This window comes from Phacochoerus africanus, chromosome 7, assembly GCF_016906955.1.
Source record: "Phacochoerus africanus isolate WHEZ1 chromosome 7, ROS_Pafr_v1, whole genome shotgun sequence".
Classification (NCBI taxonomy): domain Eukaryota; kingdom Metazoa; phylum Chordata; class Mammalia; order Artiodactyla; family Suidae; genus Phacochoerus; species Phacochoerus africanus.
The window spans coordinates 86,819,218-86,837,620 of record NC_062550.1 but is presented as its reverse complement, the minus strand read 5'-3'; the positions used below and the strand labels follow the sequence as shown (position 1 = coordinate 86,837,620).

The window sequence follows — 18,403 nt, the reverse complement described above, 5'->3', positions numbered from 1 at the left end:
TTCTTCCTGATTCAGTCTTGGTAGGCAGTATATTTTTATGATTTTTTTTCATCTTTTCTAGATTGTCAAATTTATTGGCACATAATTGTTTACAATACTCTCCTATGATCCTTTGTATTTCTGAGGTGTCATCGATAAAATATCCTCTTCATTTCTGATTTTGAGTCTTCTGTGTTTCTTGGTGAGTCTAGCTAAGTTTTGTTGATTTTGTCTAAAAATTGTTAAAAGTACCAGCTCTTTTTTTTTCTGGCCATGCCCATAGCATACAAAAGTTCATGGATTAGAGATAGAACCTGTACCACAGCTGTGAGCCACAACAGTGACAATGCTGGATCCTTAACCACTAGATCATCATGGAACTCCAAGAACCAGCTCGTAGTTTCATCTTTTTAGTCTTATTTATTTCCATTCTGATATTTATTTCCTTTTTTCTAATAACTTTGGGCTTTGTTTTTCTAGTCCCTTGAGGTATAAGGGACTAGAAGGGACTTGAAGGCTTCCTTTTTTCCTGAGGTAGGCATTTACTGCTATGAACTTTCCTCTTAGAACTGCATTCGCTGCATCCCATGTTTTGGTATGTTGTATTTTCTTTTCTTTTTTGTCATCTTGTCTTTTTAGGGAAACACCTGTGGCATATGGAGGTTCCCAGGCTAGCGGTTGAATCAGTGCTGTAGCTGCTGGCCTACACCACAGACACAGCAATGCAGGACCGAGTCACATATGTGACCTACACCACAGCTCATGGCAACACTGGATCTGTAACCCACTGAGCGAGGCCAGGGATTGAACCTGCATCCTCATGTACATTAGACAGATTCATTTCCACTGAGCCACAAAAGGAACTCCAGCAATATTTTTTCTGATTCATCTCCTAGGATAATGATCATAAAAGCAAATAAACAACTGGGACCTAAGTAAACCTAAAAAGTTTTAGCACAGCAAAGGAAACCATAAGCAAAACAAAAAGACAACCCACAAAATGGGATAAAATCTTTGCAAATGAAGGGTTGGACAACGGATTAATCTCCAAAATATACGAATATCTCATACAGCTTTATATTTAAGGAAATCATTTAAAAGATGGGCAGAAGATCTAAATAGATACTTCTCCAAAGAAAACACAAAGATGGCAAAAAGCACATGAAAAAATGCTCAACATCACTAATTAGGAAACACAAATAAAGACTACAATGAGGTATCACCTCACACTAGTCAGAATGGCCACCATCAAAATGCCTACAAACAATAAATGCTGGAGAAACACAGAAAAAAGGGAAGGGAACTCTCCTAAACTGATAGGAATGTAAATTGACACAACCACTCTGGAAAAAAAAGTATGGAGTTTCCTCCAAAAACTAAAAATAGAGCTACCGCATGATCTAGCACTCCTGCTCCTGGGAATATATCTGGACAAAACAATAATCCAGAAACATACATGCACCCTAGTGTTCATTGCAGCACTGTTTACAATAGTCAAGACATGGAGGCAACATAAATGTCCATTGACAGAGAAGTGGATAAAGAAGATGTGGTACATATATATAATGCAATATTACTCAGCCATAAAGAATGAAATAATGCCAATTGTAACAAGATGAATGGACCTAGAGATTATCATACTAAGTAAGTTGGACAGAGAAAGTCAAGTATCATATGACATCACTTATATGTGGAATCTTAAAAAATACTAAATGAACTTATTTACAAAGCAGAAGCAGACATAGAAAATAAGCTTCTGGTTACCAAAGGGGAATGGTGGGGAGGAATTGGGAGTTTGGGATTGGCATATGCAGACTATTGAATGTGGAATGGCTGGTCAACAGGAATCTGCTGCATAGCAGGGAACTCTACTCAATATTTTGTAATAACCTATATGGCAAAAGAATCTGAAAAAGAATGGATAGTTATATGTGTATAACTGAATTACTTTGCTATACAGCAGAAATTAACATATTATAAATCAACTATACTTCAATAATTTTTTAAATGAAAAAAATTATTAGCAAACTAAATTCAACTATACATTAAAAGGATCATGTACCATAATCAAGTGGGATTTATTTCAGGAATGCAAGGATGGTTCAATATATGCAAATCAACATGATATACCACATTAACAAAATAAAGGATAAAAATCATACAGTCATCTCAATGGATCAGAAAAAGCATTTGACGAAATTCACTATCAATTATGATAAAAACTCTCAACAAAGTGGGTGTAGAGTGAACACATGCACTTCAACATAATGAAGGCCACATGTGGCAAGCACATAGCTAACATTATACTCAAAGGTGAAAAGTTAAAAGCTTTTCCTCTAAGATCAGGAACAAGATAAGAAGGCTCTCATCACTTTTATTCAACACAGTATTGGAAGTTCTAGGCAAAAATAAATAAATAACATCCAAATGAGAAAGGAAAAAGTAAAATGGTCACTGTTTGCAGATGACATGATATTATATATAAAAAATCAGAAAGTTAAGAAACAAATCCAGCAAGGTTGCATACAAAGTAAATATATGAAAATAGTTTATTATCTAGTGTATAGAATCATAACTTATCAGAAATAGAAAATAAGGGAAGTTCCCACTGTGGTACAACAGAAACAAATCCGACTAGTATCTACCCCTGAGGATGCAGGTTTAATCCCTGGCCTTGCTTAGTGGGTTAAGGATCCGGCATTGCTGTGAGCTATGGTGTAGGTTGCAGATCCCAATGCTCAGATCCCACGTTGCTGGGCTGTGGTGCAGGCTGGCAGCTACAGCTCTGATTCGCCCCCTAGCCTGAGAACTTCCATATGCCACAGGTGTGGCCCTAAAAAAGCAAAAAAGAAAGAAAGAAAGTTAAAAAAAAATAAAAAGAACCATTTACAACTGCACAAGAAGAATAAAGTACCCAGGAGTAAATTTAACCAAGGTGATGAAAGATCTGTACACTGAAATCTGTAAGACACTGATGAAGTAGACTGAAAACATAGGTAAATAAAAAAATTCATGCTCATAGATTTTAAGAATATTGTTAAAATATCTATGCTACCTGAAAAAATACAGATTCATTGCAATCCTTATCAAAATTCCAATGACATTTTTCACACAAGTAAAATAAATAATCTTAAAATTTGTATGGAACCACAAAAGACCCAGACTAACCAAAGTGATCTTCAGAAAGAAGAACAAAGCTGGAGACATCTCCTTCTTATTTCAAAGTATATTACAAGGAAATAATAATCAAAACAGTATAAATACTAATTGTAATAGTAATTAATAATACTAATTGTCATAAAAAAAACAGAAACAGATCAATGGATCAGAATCAAGAGCTCAGAAATAAACCCACACATATATGATCAATTTATGACAAAGGACCTAAGACATAATGACATCCAAATCAAAGCATAAATGAGGGAATACCAAGAGTATGCAATGGTGAAAAGACAGCCTCTTCAATAAGTGGTGGTGGGAAAACTGGACAGCCACATGCAAAAGATGAAACTGAACCACTGTCTTACACCATACACAAAAATTAACTCAAAATGAATTAAAGATTTGAAGGTAAGACCTGAAACCACAAAACTCCTAGAAGAAAACAGACAGTAAGCCCCTTGACATCAGTCTTAGTGATGATTTCTTGAATCTGACACCAAAAACAAAGCAACAAAAGCAAAAATAAACAAGTAGAACTACATCAATCTTCTGCAAAGCAAAGGAAATCATCAACAAAATGAAAAGGCAACCTACTGAATAGGAGAAAATACTTTCACATCGTCTATCTGATAAAAAGTTAATATCCTAAATATATAAAGAACACATATAATTCAGCAGGAGAAAAAATGTAATTTTTTTTTAAGTGGGTAGAGGATCTGAACATTTTTTCCAAAGAGGGCATACAGATGGTCAACAGGTACATGAAAATATACTCAACATCACTAATCATCAAGGAAATGCAAATGAAAACCACAATGAGGTATCATCTCACACTTGTAAGAATGGTTATTATCAAAAAGACCAGGAGTAACAAATGTTGGCAAGGATGTGAAGAAAAGGGAAATCCTGCGCACTGTTGGTGGGAATATAAATTGTGCAGCTTCTACGGAACTAGTAGGGAAGGTCCTCAAAAAGTTAATAATAGAACTTCCATATAATTCAGCAATTCCACTTCTGGGTATTTATCCAAAGGAAAGAAACGAACTAAAAAAGATAGTCTGTATCCCGATATCTAATGTATCATTATTTACAATAGCCAGGACAAAGAAACAACCCAGGTGCCCACTGATGGATACATGTATAAAGAAAGTGTGCTATATTTATACAATGGAATATTATTCAGACATAAAAAAGAAGGAGATCCTCCTATTTGTGACAACGTAGATGGACCCTGAAGGGCATTATGCTAAGCGAAATATATCAGAAAAATGTAAATACTGTACGATCTCACTTATATGTAGAATCTAAAAAGAAATCCAAACTCATAGATTCAGAGAACAGATTGGGGGTTGGCAAAGGCTGGGAGTAGGAGTGGGCAAATGTATGAAGGTGGGCAAAATGTTTATAAACTTCTGAATAAGTCCTGGGACTATAAGACACAGTATGATGCCTACAGTTAGTAAGACTGTGTTACATACTTGAAAGTTGCTAAGGAAGTAGATCTTAAAACTTCTCAACATGGAAAGAAAATTTTTTTTAATAATAAATAAAAACAGAGTGCAATTCAGAACACTGTAACCGACTTTTACCCAAAGGGCATTTGCTGAGGTGGGTAGGTATAAGCTTTGTTTTTCAAAACCTTACATGTTTAGGAAAGGTGAAAGAAAATAAGAGAAATGAGCAGCTTATGAGTATAAATTTAAACATATACTACAAGCTGTGAGCTGTGGTGTAGGTAACAGATGCGGCTTGGATCCCATGTTGCTGTGGCTGTGGTGTAGGCCAGCAGCTGCAGCTCCGACTTGACCCCTAGCCTGGGAACCTCCATGCCGCAAGTGTGGCTGTAAAAAGCAAAAAAAAAAAAAAAAAAAAAAGAAAGAAAAAAAAAGAAAAAACACACACTACATAAAACAACAATGTATTCATGCTAGGGTCTGTTTTACAGCAATGGTAGTAAATTGCCACATACAATAGCATGGATAAGTCTTAGTAGCATGATAGTGAAAAAAACCAAGCCTCAGAAGACTACATCCAGTATAACATCCTTTCTAAAGAGTTTGAAACAAGCAAAACTAAGCAGTACAATATTCAGATAAATGAATATGCATATACATACAAAAATGTATGTTGATGAAAATGAAGTTCAGGATAAGAGAAGCAAGGAGCTGCGATTAAGGAGGAGCCCAAAGGTCATGTAAATTCTCAGTCATGTTTTAATGCTTAGGTTGCATAGAGGATTTATGAGCATTCATTGCATTGTTAAAGGATTAAATAAACATGAAAATTAGAATGGACCAGTAAAATTAGTTCTGAAAATTAGGAATTATGATTACACCATCTTGTGCAACTGAGGGCTAAAATACCATTATAGAGATATGCAAAGGATGAAGAACAGTCAAGACATTTTTGAAGAACAACAAAGAAGGTGGAGATTGACCTTACGTTAGATATAATATAAAATTATAATAATGATATCAGTGTGGTGGAGTTCCCGTTGTGGCACAGCATAAACGAATCCCACTAGGATCCATGAGGATGTGGGTTCAAGCCCTGGCCTCACTCAGTGGGTAGGGGCATCCAGTGTTGCCATGATCTGTGGTGTAGATCACAGACACGGCTTGGATCCTGCATTGCTGTGGTGGTGGTGTAGGCCAGCAGCTGCAGCTCCTATTTGACCCCTAGCCTGGGGACTTCCATATGCCACGGGTATGGCCTTAAAAAAAAAAAGGCAAAATATTAATAATATCAGTGTGGTTAGTAGTAATATCAGTTATTTAAATTGCATAATAGAGGTACGATCGCAAAATAACATAAATAGTATGGTTCCATCTACATAAAATTCAAGGCAGACAAATTAAGCACTGTTTTATTTAGCAACACTTACATAAGTAGCATAACTATAAAGCAAAGCAGAAAATTACAATAGCAGTCGGCTTTCAGGGCATCTGGCATTGCTGGTGAGGCATCTCTAAGCTACTGATCATGTTCTCTGTCAACCTGGATGAGATTCACATCATTCTTTTGAATGTACATATAATTTTTACAGTTTAAAAAATGGGAATGAATGAACTGGTGCTAGAATATAGCTGGTGCTAGAAAAATAATGTTTGCAAGCAGATCATCCATTTCCTGAGAAATAAGCAGATTTAGAGAATTCACTAACTTAACCAAAGAAGAATATCCCACTTTTCCATGTGTAAAATTAAAGCTAAGAAATTTAAAGTTTTACTTTCTGAAAACAATTCTGATTTCACTTGAAGAAATGCCTCCAAACATCAGTGCCACAGGACTACCTAGTGTCTTCGAAGGTACTAAGCTGAAAGTGAAACTGATTTCATCAGCTTGAAGCTTGGCTTCCTGGGCTGTTTCTACAGGAGGGCGGGGGAATGTTTTCTTTGTACAAGTGCCCGAAAGCATGTAGCCAGTTATTCTGCAGAAAATTGGACTCACCAAAAAAAGACACAGGGCACAAATGACATCTGAGCACAGCCCTCCCCAAAACCCCTGCTGCATGGAAGAGGCCAACAGATCTGGGGTAGGCTGGAGTATGAAATTAGAACTCCCCAGAGAAAACCATGACTTGCAAAGACACATGTACTCCAGTGTTCATTGCAGCACTCTTTTCAATAGCCAAGACATGGAAACAACTTAAATGTCCATTGACAAGGGAGTGGATCCAAAAGATGTGGTACATATACACAATGGAATATGCTCACCCATTAAAAGGAACGAAACACTGGCATTTTTAGCAACATGGATGGACCTAGAAATTATCATGCTAAGTGAAGTCAGTCAGACAATGAGACACCAACATCAGATGCTTTCACTGACATGTGGAATCTGAAAAAAAGGACAGAATGAACTTCTTTGCAGAACAGATACTGACTCACAGACTTTGAAAAACTTATGGTTTCCAAAGGAGACAGTTTGGGGGGTGGGGAGATGCACTGGGGTTGTTGGATGGAAATCCTATAAAATTGGATTGTGATGATCATTGTACAACTACAAATGTAATAAATTCATTGAGTAATAAAAAAAGTAAGAGAAAAAAGAACTCTGCTTACAATGGTCACCTGCAAATTCATAGAAGAGTGAGTCCAAAATTTTAGAGCAGGATGAGACAGACCCTAAGTTTATTGATAGGGAAAACGGATGTCTATAGATGCTTCATGAATTATTCAAGATCATTATGAGGCGAGCCCCAAACATGGTTCTAGTATACTTTCTGGTACATAATTCTAAAGACAGATAGAGGCCCTGAAGCAGATGACAAACTCATTTGCACCACTAAGTTTTAATTCCCTTAGGGTAGCAATTAGAAATTTTCTAGAGAGAAACCTGACTTTGGTAAAATGACTTGAGAGTAGGAAGCCAGAAGCCTGCTGCTTCTGAAAACTAAAACTTCCTCAGAATCTTCTAACTTCTGATTCTCATTCTCAGACCCTTGTACTCCTCTGGGCACAAGTTACCAGAACTCTGTGATAGATCCACAAATGGACATATATTATACACAGGCTGAACAAATAGATGTATATTCTCAACTACTTGATCTGTACATAGAAAGTATCTAAAATGTTACCAACTCACCATTGCCATAAGTGTTTTCTAGATATTTAAAAGCATATAAAGAATATTAATTTTTAAGACATTGAAAAATCTAGGAATTAAAATTTAAAATCGCTAACTACAAACTTTTCACTTTTGCACAGCATGTGTACAGCTTTAAAAATAAGTCATTGTGTTTGATCATCTACTCTTGTTGAATCATAAAAAGTATTTCAACTTTCTAGTTTTCATGTTATATTTAATGACTCTTTGATGTATCCTAATTTATTTAGCTATGCTGAATAAAAGAATTCATTAATGGGAGTTCCCACTGTGGTGCAGCGGAAAGGAACCCATCTAATATTCATGAGGATATGGGTTTGGTCCCTGGCGCCTCTCAGTAGGTCGGGGATCTGGCATTGCTATGAGCTGTGGTGTAGGTCACAGGCGTGGCTTGGATCCTGCGTTTCTGTGGTGTAGGCCAGCAGCTGTAGCTCTGATTCAATCCCTAGCCTAGGAACTTCCATGTGCCACAGGTGCAGTCCCCGTCCCCCCCAAAAAAAGAATTCATTTATTTGCTATGAGTTTGCAGGATGAATTTTAAGAATGATACATCTGAATTGTATTTTCTAGGAATAGTCAAGGAAAATGGCCTGCAAGGTCAATGAAAAACCATGATTTTGGACCCAGTAAACTTAGAAGGTATCTGGGATGGAAGATATTTGTCAAAATTTTTCCAGTGAAAAGCCAAACAGGGTCTGAGAAGCTAGACAATGGAACAGGCAAAACAAAGGGCAAAAGCCAAGAGCAAAGAAGAGGCACAAACTGGAAAGAGGCCAGGGGCTCCTGAGAAGAACTTCCTTTTCCAGTGAACATTATCAAGTAAAAAGTTTAAGGAGTCAGTGAAGGTGATCCTTAAAAGAATTCAGGCTCTCTCCTTTTAATATATAATTTTGTCTAATAATTAACCATGTGTATACTAAAAAGCATACTGCCATTTTTTCTTCTAGAATATTTACATGTACTATATTAGACATATACATAGCTAAAGGCAAATGAAGAAATTACATTTGTTATATTAATTGCAGAAAACACAATTCCTGATTCTTGACTAGCTTGCTCTGCAAAAAGTAAAAGGGGGTTAGAATAGTCTATGCAAACTTTTAACAGTACTCTTCCTAAATTTTCAGGCACTTTTACTGGACCTATGATAGAACAGGTTATGTACCTATATATTAGAAGAATGTTTTATTTAGATGATTAGCTAATTCTCACCTTCATATAGAAAACTAACAGTGTGAAGGAACTAACAGATCCAGTCTTTTTTTTTTTTTTAAGTATAGTTGATTTATGGTGTTATATTAGTTTCAGGCGTACAACATAGTAATTCAATATTTCTATATATTATACTCCATTTAAAGTTATTATAAAATATTGATTATAGTCCATGTGCTGTATGTTACTTCTTTGTGTCTTATTGATTTTATATCTAGTAATTTGTACCTCTTAGTCCCCTTCCCCCTCAGCTCTCTCCCTTATACAGTTAGTTCTCTGTATCTCGGAGTCTATTTCTGTTTTTGTTACATTCATTTATTTCTTTCATGTTTTCCACATATAAGTGAAAACATACATTCTTTGTCTTTGGCTTACTTCACTAAGCATTTGGGTATATTTCTGAAGAAAATGAAAACACTCTTAGAAAAGAACAGCATTATATACAGTAGCCAAAATATAGAAGCAACCTAATTATCCATCAACAGATGGATGGATAAAGAAGATGTGATATATACTCATATAGATATATGGGCACACACACACAAGAATATTACTCGGCCACAAAAAAAGAATGAAATGTTGCCATTTCAACAATATGAATGGACCTGGAGGGTTTTATCCATAGTGACATAAGTCAGAAATAAACATTCATTCTTAATTTCAGCATCAAGTACTCACCATAAACTTCACTTTACTGGCAAAATAATAATACAATACTACTATATTCCATAGACACTAACAATAATTAAGATGAATATATTGATGATGCTAATAGTCATAGCTATTATTTTTGTAGTCCTTAATACTATTCAAGGATGCTCTGCATAGGAGTTAGCCTGTATCCTTATATACAATTTAGTGACAACCTTGAGGTTAGGTACTATCTTACATGAGAATCTGGACAATGATAATTTTTACTCAAAGGAAATTTGGCATGTTTATGCATCAGAACTGTTGTAATAACCAATATTTCCAGATCTTCTCACATTTCTTGAGCTAATGAAAACAAACAAACAACTGCATTCAAAACACATGAAAACTATATGGGGTTGAGTCACTTCTTAGTTTTCCCACTTGGTAATAGAAATGGTATGATAAGGATAAAATGGAATCACAGGGATTTAAGTTCCTAGGATAGTGCTTGTGTCTAGTAGATAACAAACATTTGATGCTAACTCAAAAGTTACAGTTGGAGCATATTTTAGGGAGGATCCTTTGGTCATGAGTGGCAGAAATCCAGTATAAATTGAATTAAGCAAAAACAAATTAACTGAACTGATTCAGGAAACCAGGAGGTTGGAGGGGTGATATTAGCATTAGCAATGACTAGACTCGAAGCCTCCAGTATCATCAGCAAAATACCAGCTTTCTGCTAGCTCTGCTTTATTCCACTGACTGCATTCTTAAGCAGGCTCTCTGCACAGTTTGTGATGCCCCCAGCAGCTCAAGGCTTTACCTTCTGTGGGCTTAGTGATAATTCATTAAGTGCTCGTTCTACCAGAAGACCTGGTGATCTGATCAAGTCTGGCTCATCTTAGCTGAGGTCAGGGAGGGGATGAACCCTGCCCAGCCCACATGGATGATTCCCCAGAGGAGAAGAGAGATTCCTTTACCAGAAGAAGAGATGCTGGACAAGCAAAACCACAGATTCTAGTATATGGAAACTTTGTATACTTTTCTCCCATGAATGAGGACTACATACATAGTAAGGATGTAAAGAGATTTAGGAGTCAGGACCATCATTTTTTTTTTTAAGGGCTGCATCTGTGGTATATGGAAGTTCTCAGGATAGGGTCTGAATTGGAGCTATAGCTGACAGCCTAAACCACAGCCCCAGCAACACAGGATCTGAGCCATGTCTGTGACCTACACTGCAGCTCATAGCAATGCTAGATCCTTAACCCACTGAGCAAGGACAGGGATCAAACCTGCATCCTCATGGATGCTAGTTGGGTTCATTACCGCTGAGCCACAATAGAAACTCCAGGGCAATCATAATTTGGAATGTCACATTCTCCTGTATGCTTATAGATACCGAGACTACCGTGACCCTCCTCATTCACTGGTGCCCTATGGCTACACACTGCAGTTCTGGCACGTCCTAGCAGCCCGACTGGCTTTTATCATTGTTTTTGAGGTAAGTTTTGCCAACCAATTCCTCTATTTCCTTTGACACAATGAAGAAACTAGAAGTAACAAATGACCATAAGTTATGAGAACTTTCAATGTGATTATATATGTCCAGAAGTAGGATAGTAATAATTTCTCATCTTTTTATTCTCTTCTTCTCCTTAAAGTTCTTATATTTTAGAGTAAGTAAAGCCCACTATTGATTGTTAGTGGATAAGTCAGGAATCATTGGTTCTAAGTTTAGTATTTTATGACCATGGTTCTTAAAGTTCAGGGAAATGGCAGTCTCTCCACCCCCACTCCCAGACCTTCTGATACATACTGTTCACAATTTGCTTCTCACAACCTCCATGATGAGTCTCATGCAGGTGTTCAAGGAAACATTGAACTGCATGTTACAAGTGGTACCCTCTGGTTGTGTATCACCATGACGTTACTTATGAATTTATAAAATATAATCTACCTAGTAATGCCTGTATTGAGTGTCCCTAAAAATCCATCATCTATTTTCTTTTAGTCTTTAAGAAAATCGCTACTAAAAATAGTTGGCATTCCTATAACTGTACCCATAAATGGAAATTTCATCTCCCTTGTCACACATATTAAAGCCAGACCAATGCAAGTGAAGGCTGCCTCTTGGTTCAGGCTAGAAGTTTCTTATTCAGGCATACCTCAGAGATTTGTGAGCTTGGTACCTGACTCCTCCCAATAAAACAGTTAGCAAACCGAAGAGCATTTTAAAATATTTTCTTAAAATTTTCCCAACAACACCCATCCTGTGGATGAGGGAATTGAGGCACAGAGTGACTTATCCTCAGATAAACAGATGGCTCTTAAGCAGTAAAAGTAGAGCTGGGATTCAAACCTGGGCTTTCTGACTACAAAGTATATTCCAGCTCTCCCTTGCCTTCTCTGGCCATTGTTTCTCCCCCTTCTTTCCTGAGTCCTCATCTCATTTCCTCTGTGGTGCCATCACCCGAGGTTCAGTCCTCACCTATTCCTGGGACTTTCTTTCCTCACACACACCTCCTCTAGCCTCATCCCACTTTCCAGACACTCCAGAGCCTCCGAATCCCTGTTCTGGACCAGCTCCCAGAGCTCTTCCCAACTAAGGGTGCACAATAGACCTGACTCTGTTGTATTCTCCCCTGTGTTTTTAGCACCTCGTGTTTTGTATAAAGCACCTCATTTCATATCTGATCCCAGACCTCCCAAAAGATCTAAGGGATCGAATGAGAAGAGAGAAGTACTTGATTCAGGAGATGATGTATGAAGCAGAACTGGAGCGTCTCCAGAAGGAACGGAAGGAGAGGAAGAAAAATGGAAAAGCACACCACAATGAGTGGCCGTGACCAGGTCAGTGAGAGGGGGGCTTTCAACTCCCTGAATCAAGGCTTGGCCTAGTTCTCCCTATAAACCCTTTAGAAACTTCAAAAAAAAAAAATCTTTTAGAAACTTCAAAAAACCAAAAACAAAACAAAAAAAAAACAGCTTGTTTCTTTAACTGCAAGTTTCATTTGGTCTTCCCTTTGTACCCAACTCCAGCCTCCATGTCACAGTCTGGCCTGGCTGCCAAGGTCTTCATGAATTGGCCTAAGTGTTTGTATTCCCTGAAATAAACCTTCCTCTCCCTTCCACTCCAGCCTGACTATTCTTTTTAATCAGAAAGAAAGGACATGTTACCCTGAGAATGTTAAATTCACCTTTTCATCTCACCTAAGATGGCCTTCCCTCTATCACCCATTTATTACCTCCTCTTAGGCTGATCCATGTCATGCTACACCCCCTTAAGGAGGGTTCCCCAGACTCATCAGCCCATTGACAGTCCTTATAAACACCTGTTTACTGCATCAGTACCATATGTATTGACGAGCATTGACATGTGTTGCTCATTTATTATTTTCAAAGAGTTATTAGGTTTCCCTAGCATAACTGTAAGCATCTTTAGGAAATCTCTATGGACTGAACTTGATCCTTCCATACCTATTAAATGCACATACATTTTAATTGATGAACACTTTGATGAATTAAACTTAAAAATATTGCAAGAAAGATCCATAATGTTCCCACATATTTTATGAGAAAGCTCTTCTGAAACCTTCTCTCTGGCAAGGCAATTACTCTCTGTGTGTCCTTGGACAAGTCACATCACCTCTCTGGGCCTCGGTTTCTTCAATGATGAAATGAACGCTCAGTTTTAATACTCTGCTAATCTAATATTACAGCCTTTCTTTTGCCTTACTTGTCCTCATTCTTCTCTCTCCACTTGTTTGAAGACAAACTTTGAAAACATTTTCCAAAATTTGGCCTCCGAAAGAAAAATGTGATATACAGGGGTAAAAGTATGCTTTAGGTTACAATGTGGCAGATATCTACAGAGATGTTTGTTGTTAAATTAGTAAAGTTCTCTCAATCCAGATCTGTGTTAAGAGCCTGGGAGGCAGTTATAAGTTGGATATATGGGTGGACTTGGAGGAAATCACCTAGACCTCAGGCCACCACGGGGATACAGTGGTATTTAGAGGTTCAACATAGTCCCACCCCATTCCAAAGTAGGCCTTAGCTTCACTAAAGGCAAGAAATGTTTTGCTACTTAGTCATGCTGCCATTTCCAAGATCCATCATTTGGCTAGAAACTTAAGGAAAATTACCTAATTTTTCCAAGTTTGCCTATTTGGGGTGGAAAACTATAAGGGGTTTGCAGTATTGTTAAATATCCTTTTATAGTCCAGCAGATTCTAGTTCTGGCTTTTCCATTCTCTATCTGGAATGGCACATTCCCCGGATTCAGTTTTCACATTTGCGAGAGAAAAGGTGTTGGAGTAAACAATACTTTAAGACCCTATTTGGTGTGAATCTTCTGGGATTTTAGAATTTGCTCCAAGCCCCTGCACTGCCTTCCCATTCTGATTGCTTCTTCTCTGGAGAGAAAGGCTAACTGTCCAGATGGCCTGAGTTGGAGTAGGAAGCAGGCATTAGTGAAGAGAACTGCTCCCAGGAGCTCCAGTGCCCAGAGACCAAGGCACAGTGGTGGATTATGCACACCTGGAGCTGTGCTGTGTTGCCTGCCGGTCCCATCACACCTGGGAGTTCCTTACGGCCTCATCTCATCATGAGCTGCTTTCTCCCAGAGGAGGCCATCTCTAAATTTTACTTGAAAGGATAGTTTTTGTCTCCATTTTTCCTAGAGTTGGCAGGATGTCACCTTCCCTCAGGCTGCCTTTCCGACAGTCTGTTCTTCTGTAAAGCAGACACAATACTATTTATACCACCCCTGATGGGGTTCAGGGTTACTCATTCTTCGAATGTCTTTGATTCACCCTAAGTACAGATCATTGCACATCGTGTCCTTGAAGCCATCGTGTGTACTTAGGATTTTTTTTTTCTTTTTACAGCCACACTAGCTGCATACAGAAGTTCTTGGGCAAAGGGTGGAATCAGAGCTGCAGCTGCCAGCCTACACCATAGCCACAGCAGTTAGGGATCTGAGCTGTGTCTGCGACCTACAGCACAGCTCATGGCAACACCAGAACCTTAACCCACTGAGCGAGGCCAGGGATCAAACCTGCATCCTCACCAACACTATGTCAGGTTCTTCACCTGATGGGCCATGATTGGAACTCCTTAGGATTTTAATACATTCTTTTTTCCCCCAGGTAATGGTTTGTTTCCAAGCCAAGGACCTGAACTCTGTTTACTCCTCCCGGCTGTGCAAAAGCACATTCCAGTGAATGACTAAAATGCAACCGCAGTGCATGTCGCCGACGTTGGCAGCAGCGGGGGGGGGGAGGGGGGTCAGCACCCTTAAAGGACTGCCTGGGAAACCATGCTGCTGTGAAACCACGTTGCAGCCCAGCACACAAATGCTCTCTGTCCCTACACCATTCTTGACCAAGCAAGCATGCACATCATGGGCAGTTCCATTCTCAAGTTTTTAAAACCAAGGGGAACTTGTATATGGGGCCTGTTTTTCAGCCTGTTTGCTACCTTTTTTGCATTCTGTCCCATGTGAATTTTACAGACACTGGGCTAAAAAGGGTATTCGGACACTCACTTGGACACACATTCCTAGAATGTCATCATGTGGTCCTTATTCCACGTCACCAAACAAGACCCTGTTTACAACTTTTTCTTTGTTTTTTTTTTTTTAATTTCAGATCTTTCTGAGGAGATTATTATATATGACATATCTATAGCTATGTGTATGGCCATAGATGTATTTCTGTGTGTACATATGTATAGTCATGTATTCTTACATATGTACAGACAAATACAGAGATATATAAAGTACATAGAACTTCCTTACTTGTAAATAGCCAAGAGGTACTGACATGAATGATGGATTTTCACATTTAAATAGTCATCAACATGAAGCCATGTTTAATGCTTGTATAATGTGATGCAATAAAATTTCAAATAAATTTATGCACATGGAATATTTTTAGCCGGGTCTTCTGAAATTCTGTTGTATTTTCTTCTCATAGAATAAGAGGAATCTTAGAGTACTATCTTTAAGGAAAGTCTGTCATTCCCAAACATTCCTAAGAAATCACTTCATCCTTCAGAGAGACTACATTTTTTACATTTTTTTTTCCTAACCCATCTTTTCCATGTTGCTTCCATGCTACCTTCTTTGGGTACCAAGCTAAGTAGAAGTCACTCACCATAGTTGGAAGATGCCCCTGGTGCACTCTGCTGAGGAAATATGAGTTACAACCAATGATACTTGTGATGCTCTTGATTCCCTTGCCTGCTAGTAAGCTCTGCTAATCCTAGCAAAGGGACTGTCCAGGTTGGGAAAGGACAGGGGTTGGAGGAGCAAAAGGGGAGAGTGTTTCTAAGCAATGCCTATTATTGGAAAGTTGTAATTACTCTTCTTCCAGAGACTGTAGAACTTGCCCTTGAATTATGTCATCACCTTGCCTATGCCAGTCAGTCGGGAAAAGGGGAGTGCTCCCATTATCTCATTCATCAAACTCTGTTTCATTTTGGCCATGGGTTCACATGCTGATGGATTCCCAAAGACCTTAGATATTCCCTTATATGAGAAGAATTGGTCAGAGTGGCTTTGGGCAGGCTACATCTTCAGCTGTTTCATAGTTCCATCCTACAGTACTCTTTCTGACCTGCCATTCCTGGGAGTGAAATACAGTTAACCCACAGATTTAAACTGCAAGAGTCCTTTATAAGCAAGTTTTTATTTTCCCAATAAATACGTACTACAGTACTACAGGACCTGCACTTGGTTGAATCCATGAACCATGGACATGGGGGGCCAACTATAAAGTTATATGTGGAGTTCCCATCGTGGCTTAGCAGTTAGCAAACTTGAATAACATCCATGAGGACACAGGTTTGATCCCTGACCTCGCTCAGTAGGTTAAGGATCCGGTGTTGCTGTGAGCTGTGGTGTAGGTTACAGACCTGGCTTGGATCCTGCATTGCGGTGGCTGTGGTGTAGCCTGGCGGCTACAGCTCCAGTTGGACCCCTAGCCTGGGAACCTCCATATGCTGCGGGTGTGGCCCTAAAAAGACAAAAAAACAAAAAAGTTATATGCAGATTTCTGACTGCCATGAGGATTGGCACCTATAACTCTGCATTGTTCAAAGGTCAACTGTACTAACCCTGGCAAAACCTAAGGAGATGTATTTTATGGGAGCTGAAGACAAGATGCCATTAGCAGAGCTCTATTTTCAATCATGGCCCCAATAAGTCTGTCAAGTCTTTCACACCAGCTCTAGTAAGAGGAATTTACATGCAAAGTCTCAATAGATGAAATACAAAGTGATGCTCCCAAAAAACAACCAGCTCTACTGTCCCAGCAGTCAGTAGCTTTTTTGTGACTTTAGCTCATTATGCCTGAAGTTCTACCCCAAGCATCATGGCCCAAGAGGTTCTTGGATTTGACAAGTCAATAGCTTCTCTCCTACTCCTTTTGGGGGGGAGAGGGGCAGGGGTAGGGAAAGGGATGTATAGTCCTCCTTGGGTTTGGAATGGGCCATGAACTTTGAGAGCTAGGTAGAAGATCACCCAATGCACTGGTCAGGATAAGGAAGTAAACATTTAAGTACCACTTTCTACCTGGTATGAACAACTCTATAGCCAGAAGTGTTTTTGCCCATGGAATTCTACCTTTGCTATTTTAAGTGCCTCTGGCAGTCACAATTCCTAATACATTTCTAGCATATACTTCTTTTCAATACTCCCTCCTTTCCTTCCTTCATCTCTTCCTTCCAGCATAATGAATACACTTATTCATCCTCCCTATTTTTGGTACAAGGTACATCTTAAGATATTTTTAGGTTTGCAGAGGAAGAAAGGCAAAGAAGCTTGTAGAGGGGAATTTCTGAGTGTATTTGTAAGAAATCAAGTGTTGGAAGTGACATCACCAAAATAGCAACAAAGGTAGTTCCTGACTTCCCTTCCAATCCCAGGAGGAAAACTGACAACTATTTGTGGACAAGACTCATGGAAAAAACCCTAGAACCCTGAAAACCTGTTTCAGGGTGAAACCAAGCAGGACCCTCAGGGACTCCTGGGCACAAAAGTCTTTGTGTCCCATATTTCTTGTTTTTAGGAAATAGGCTTCATTCCATCTCCATGACCTTCCCTGAGTTCCAAAGGGTAGGTTCAAACAGTTGTTAATCAAGGAAGGGAGGGAGTGCAGAGACAAGGGAGCAGCAGTCAAGAAACAATAGTGCAGACTTGGGGTAGGTTCCTGGTTCCCTCTCACAGGATACACACTAAAAATACCTTTGAGTTATTCTGCAGAACTAAAACCCCCAATAATTGAAGATGTTAACTACTTGATGAAAAATTCTTCATTCCAGAAAGTCCTACACTGTATCTCAAGGATCACCAGGACCAGTCCTGGGGCCACTAAACACCAGCTTTGAAGAAGATGCAAACTAGCATCTACCCTAACCCTTACCTTTGGCCCTTTTCTATTTTTCTACTCCCACACTATAAAATCTCCTCCTATTCTCTCCCAAAGGAGGGCATAGTCTTTAGAGCAGTAGCCTACTGTGGCCTCCTATGCCTGGAAAAAATATAAAAGCTATTCACTTCTCCTTCACCTAAAATTCTGTCTCTGTGTTTCTATTTGGCACTGGTGGACAAAGGCCAAATCTTGACAACAAGGGGAGGCTGAAGTGTCCCTCTGCACCAGAGACCAAAACATACAGCATTAGAAGGTAAGAGGAATGGCTACATGCTGATCATATACCCTTCCTCCAGGCCAGCACACCACCACATTGAGAGGTTCTCCTCTAACTAGGATTCCTCTATTGGAACATGAGAGGCCAGGGTACA

At 38.8% G+C, this 18,403-nt stretch overlaps 1 protein-coding gene across 4 annotated transcripts in view; it reads left to right on the top strand.

The window, feature by feature from the left end:
• The window catches only part of ANO4 (anoctamin 4), a 354,946-nt gene extending 339,419 nt beyond the window's left edge, over positions 1-15,527 (top strand). For all 4 annotated transcript variants that reach the window (XM_047788188.1, XM_047788190.1, XM_047788189.1 and 1 more), the window contains 3 exons: positions 10,993-11,098; positions 12,252-12,447; positions 14,748-15,527. In XM_047788188.1, coding sequence (XP_047644144.1) covers positions 10,993-11,098; positions 12,252-12,443 — 298 coding nt within the window. In that variant the 3' untranslated portion in view covers positions 12,444-12,447; positions 14,748-15,527. The remainder of the gene's footprint in view (positions 1-10,992; positions 11,099-12,251; positions 12,448-14,747) is intronic.
• The last annotated feature ends 2,876 nt before the right edge of the window (positions 15,528-18,403 follow it).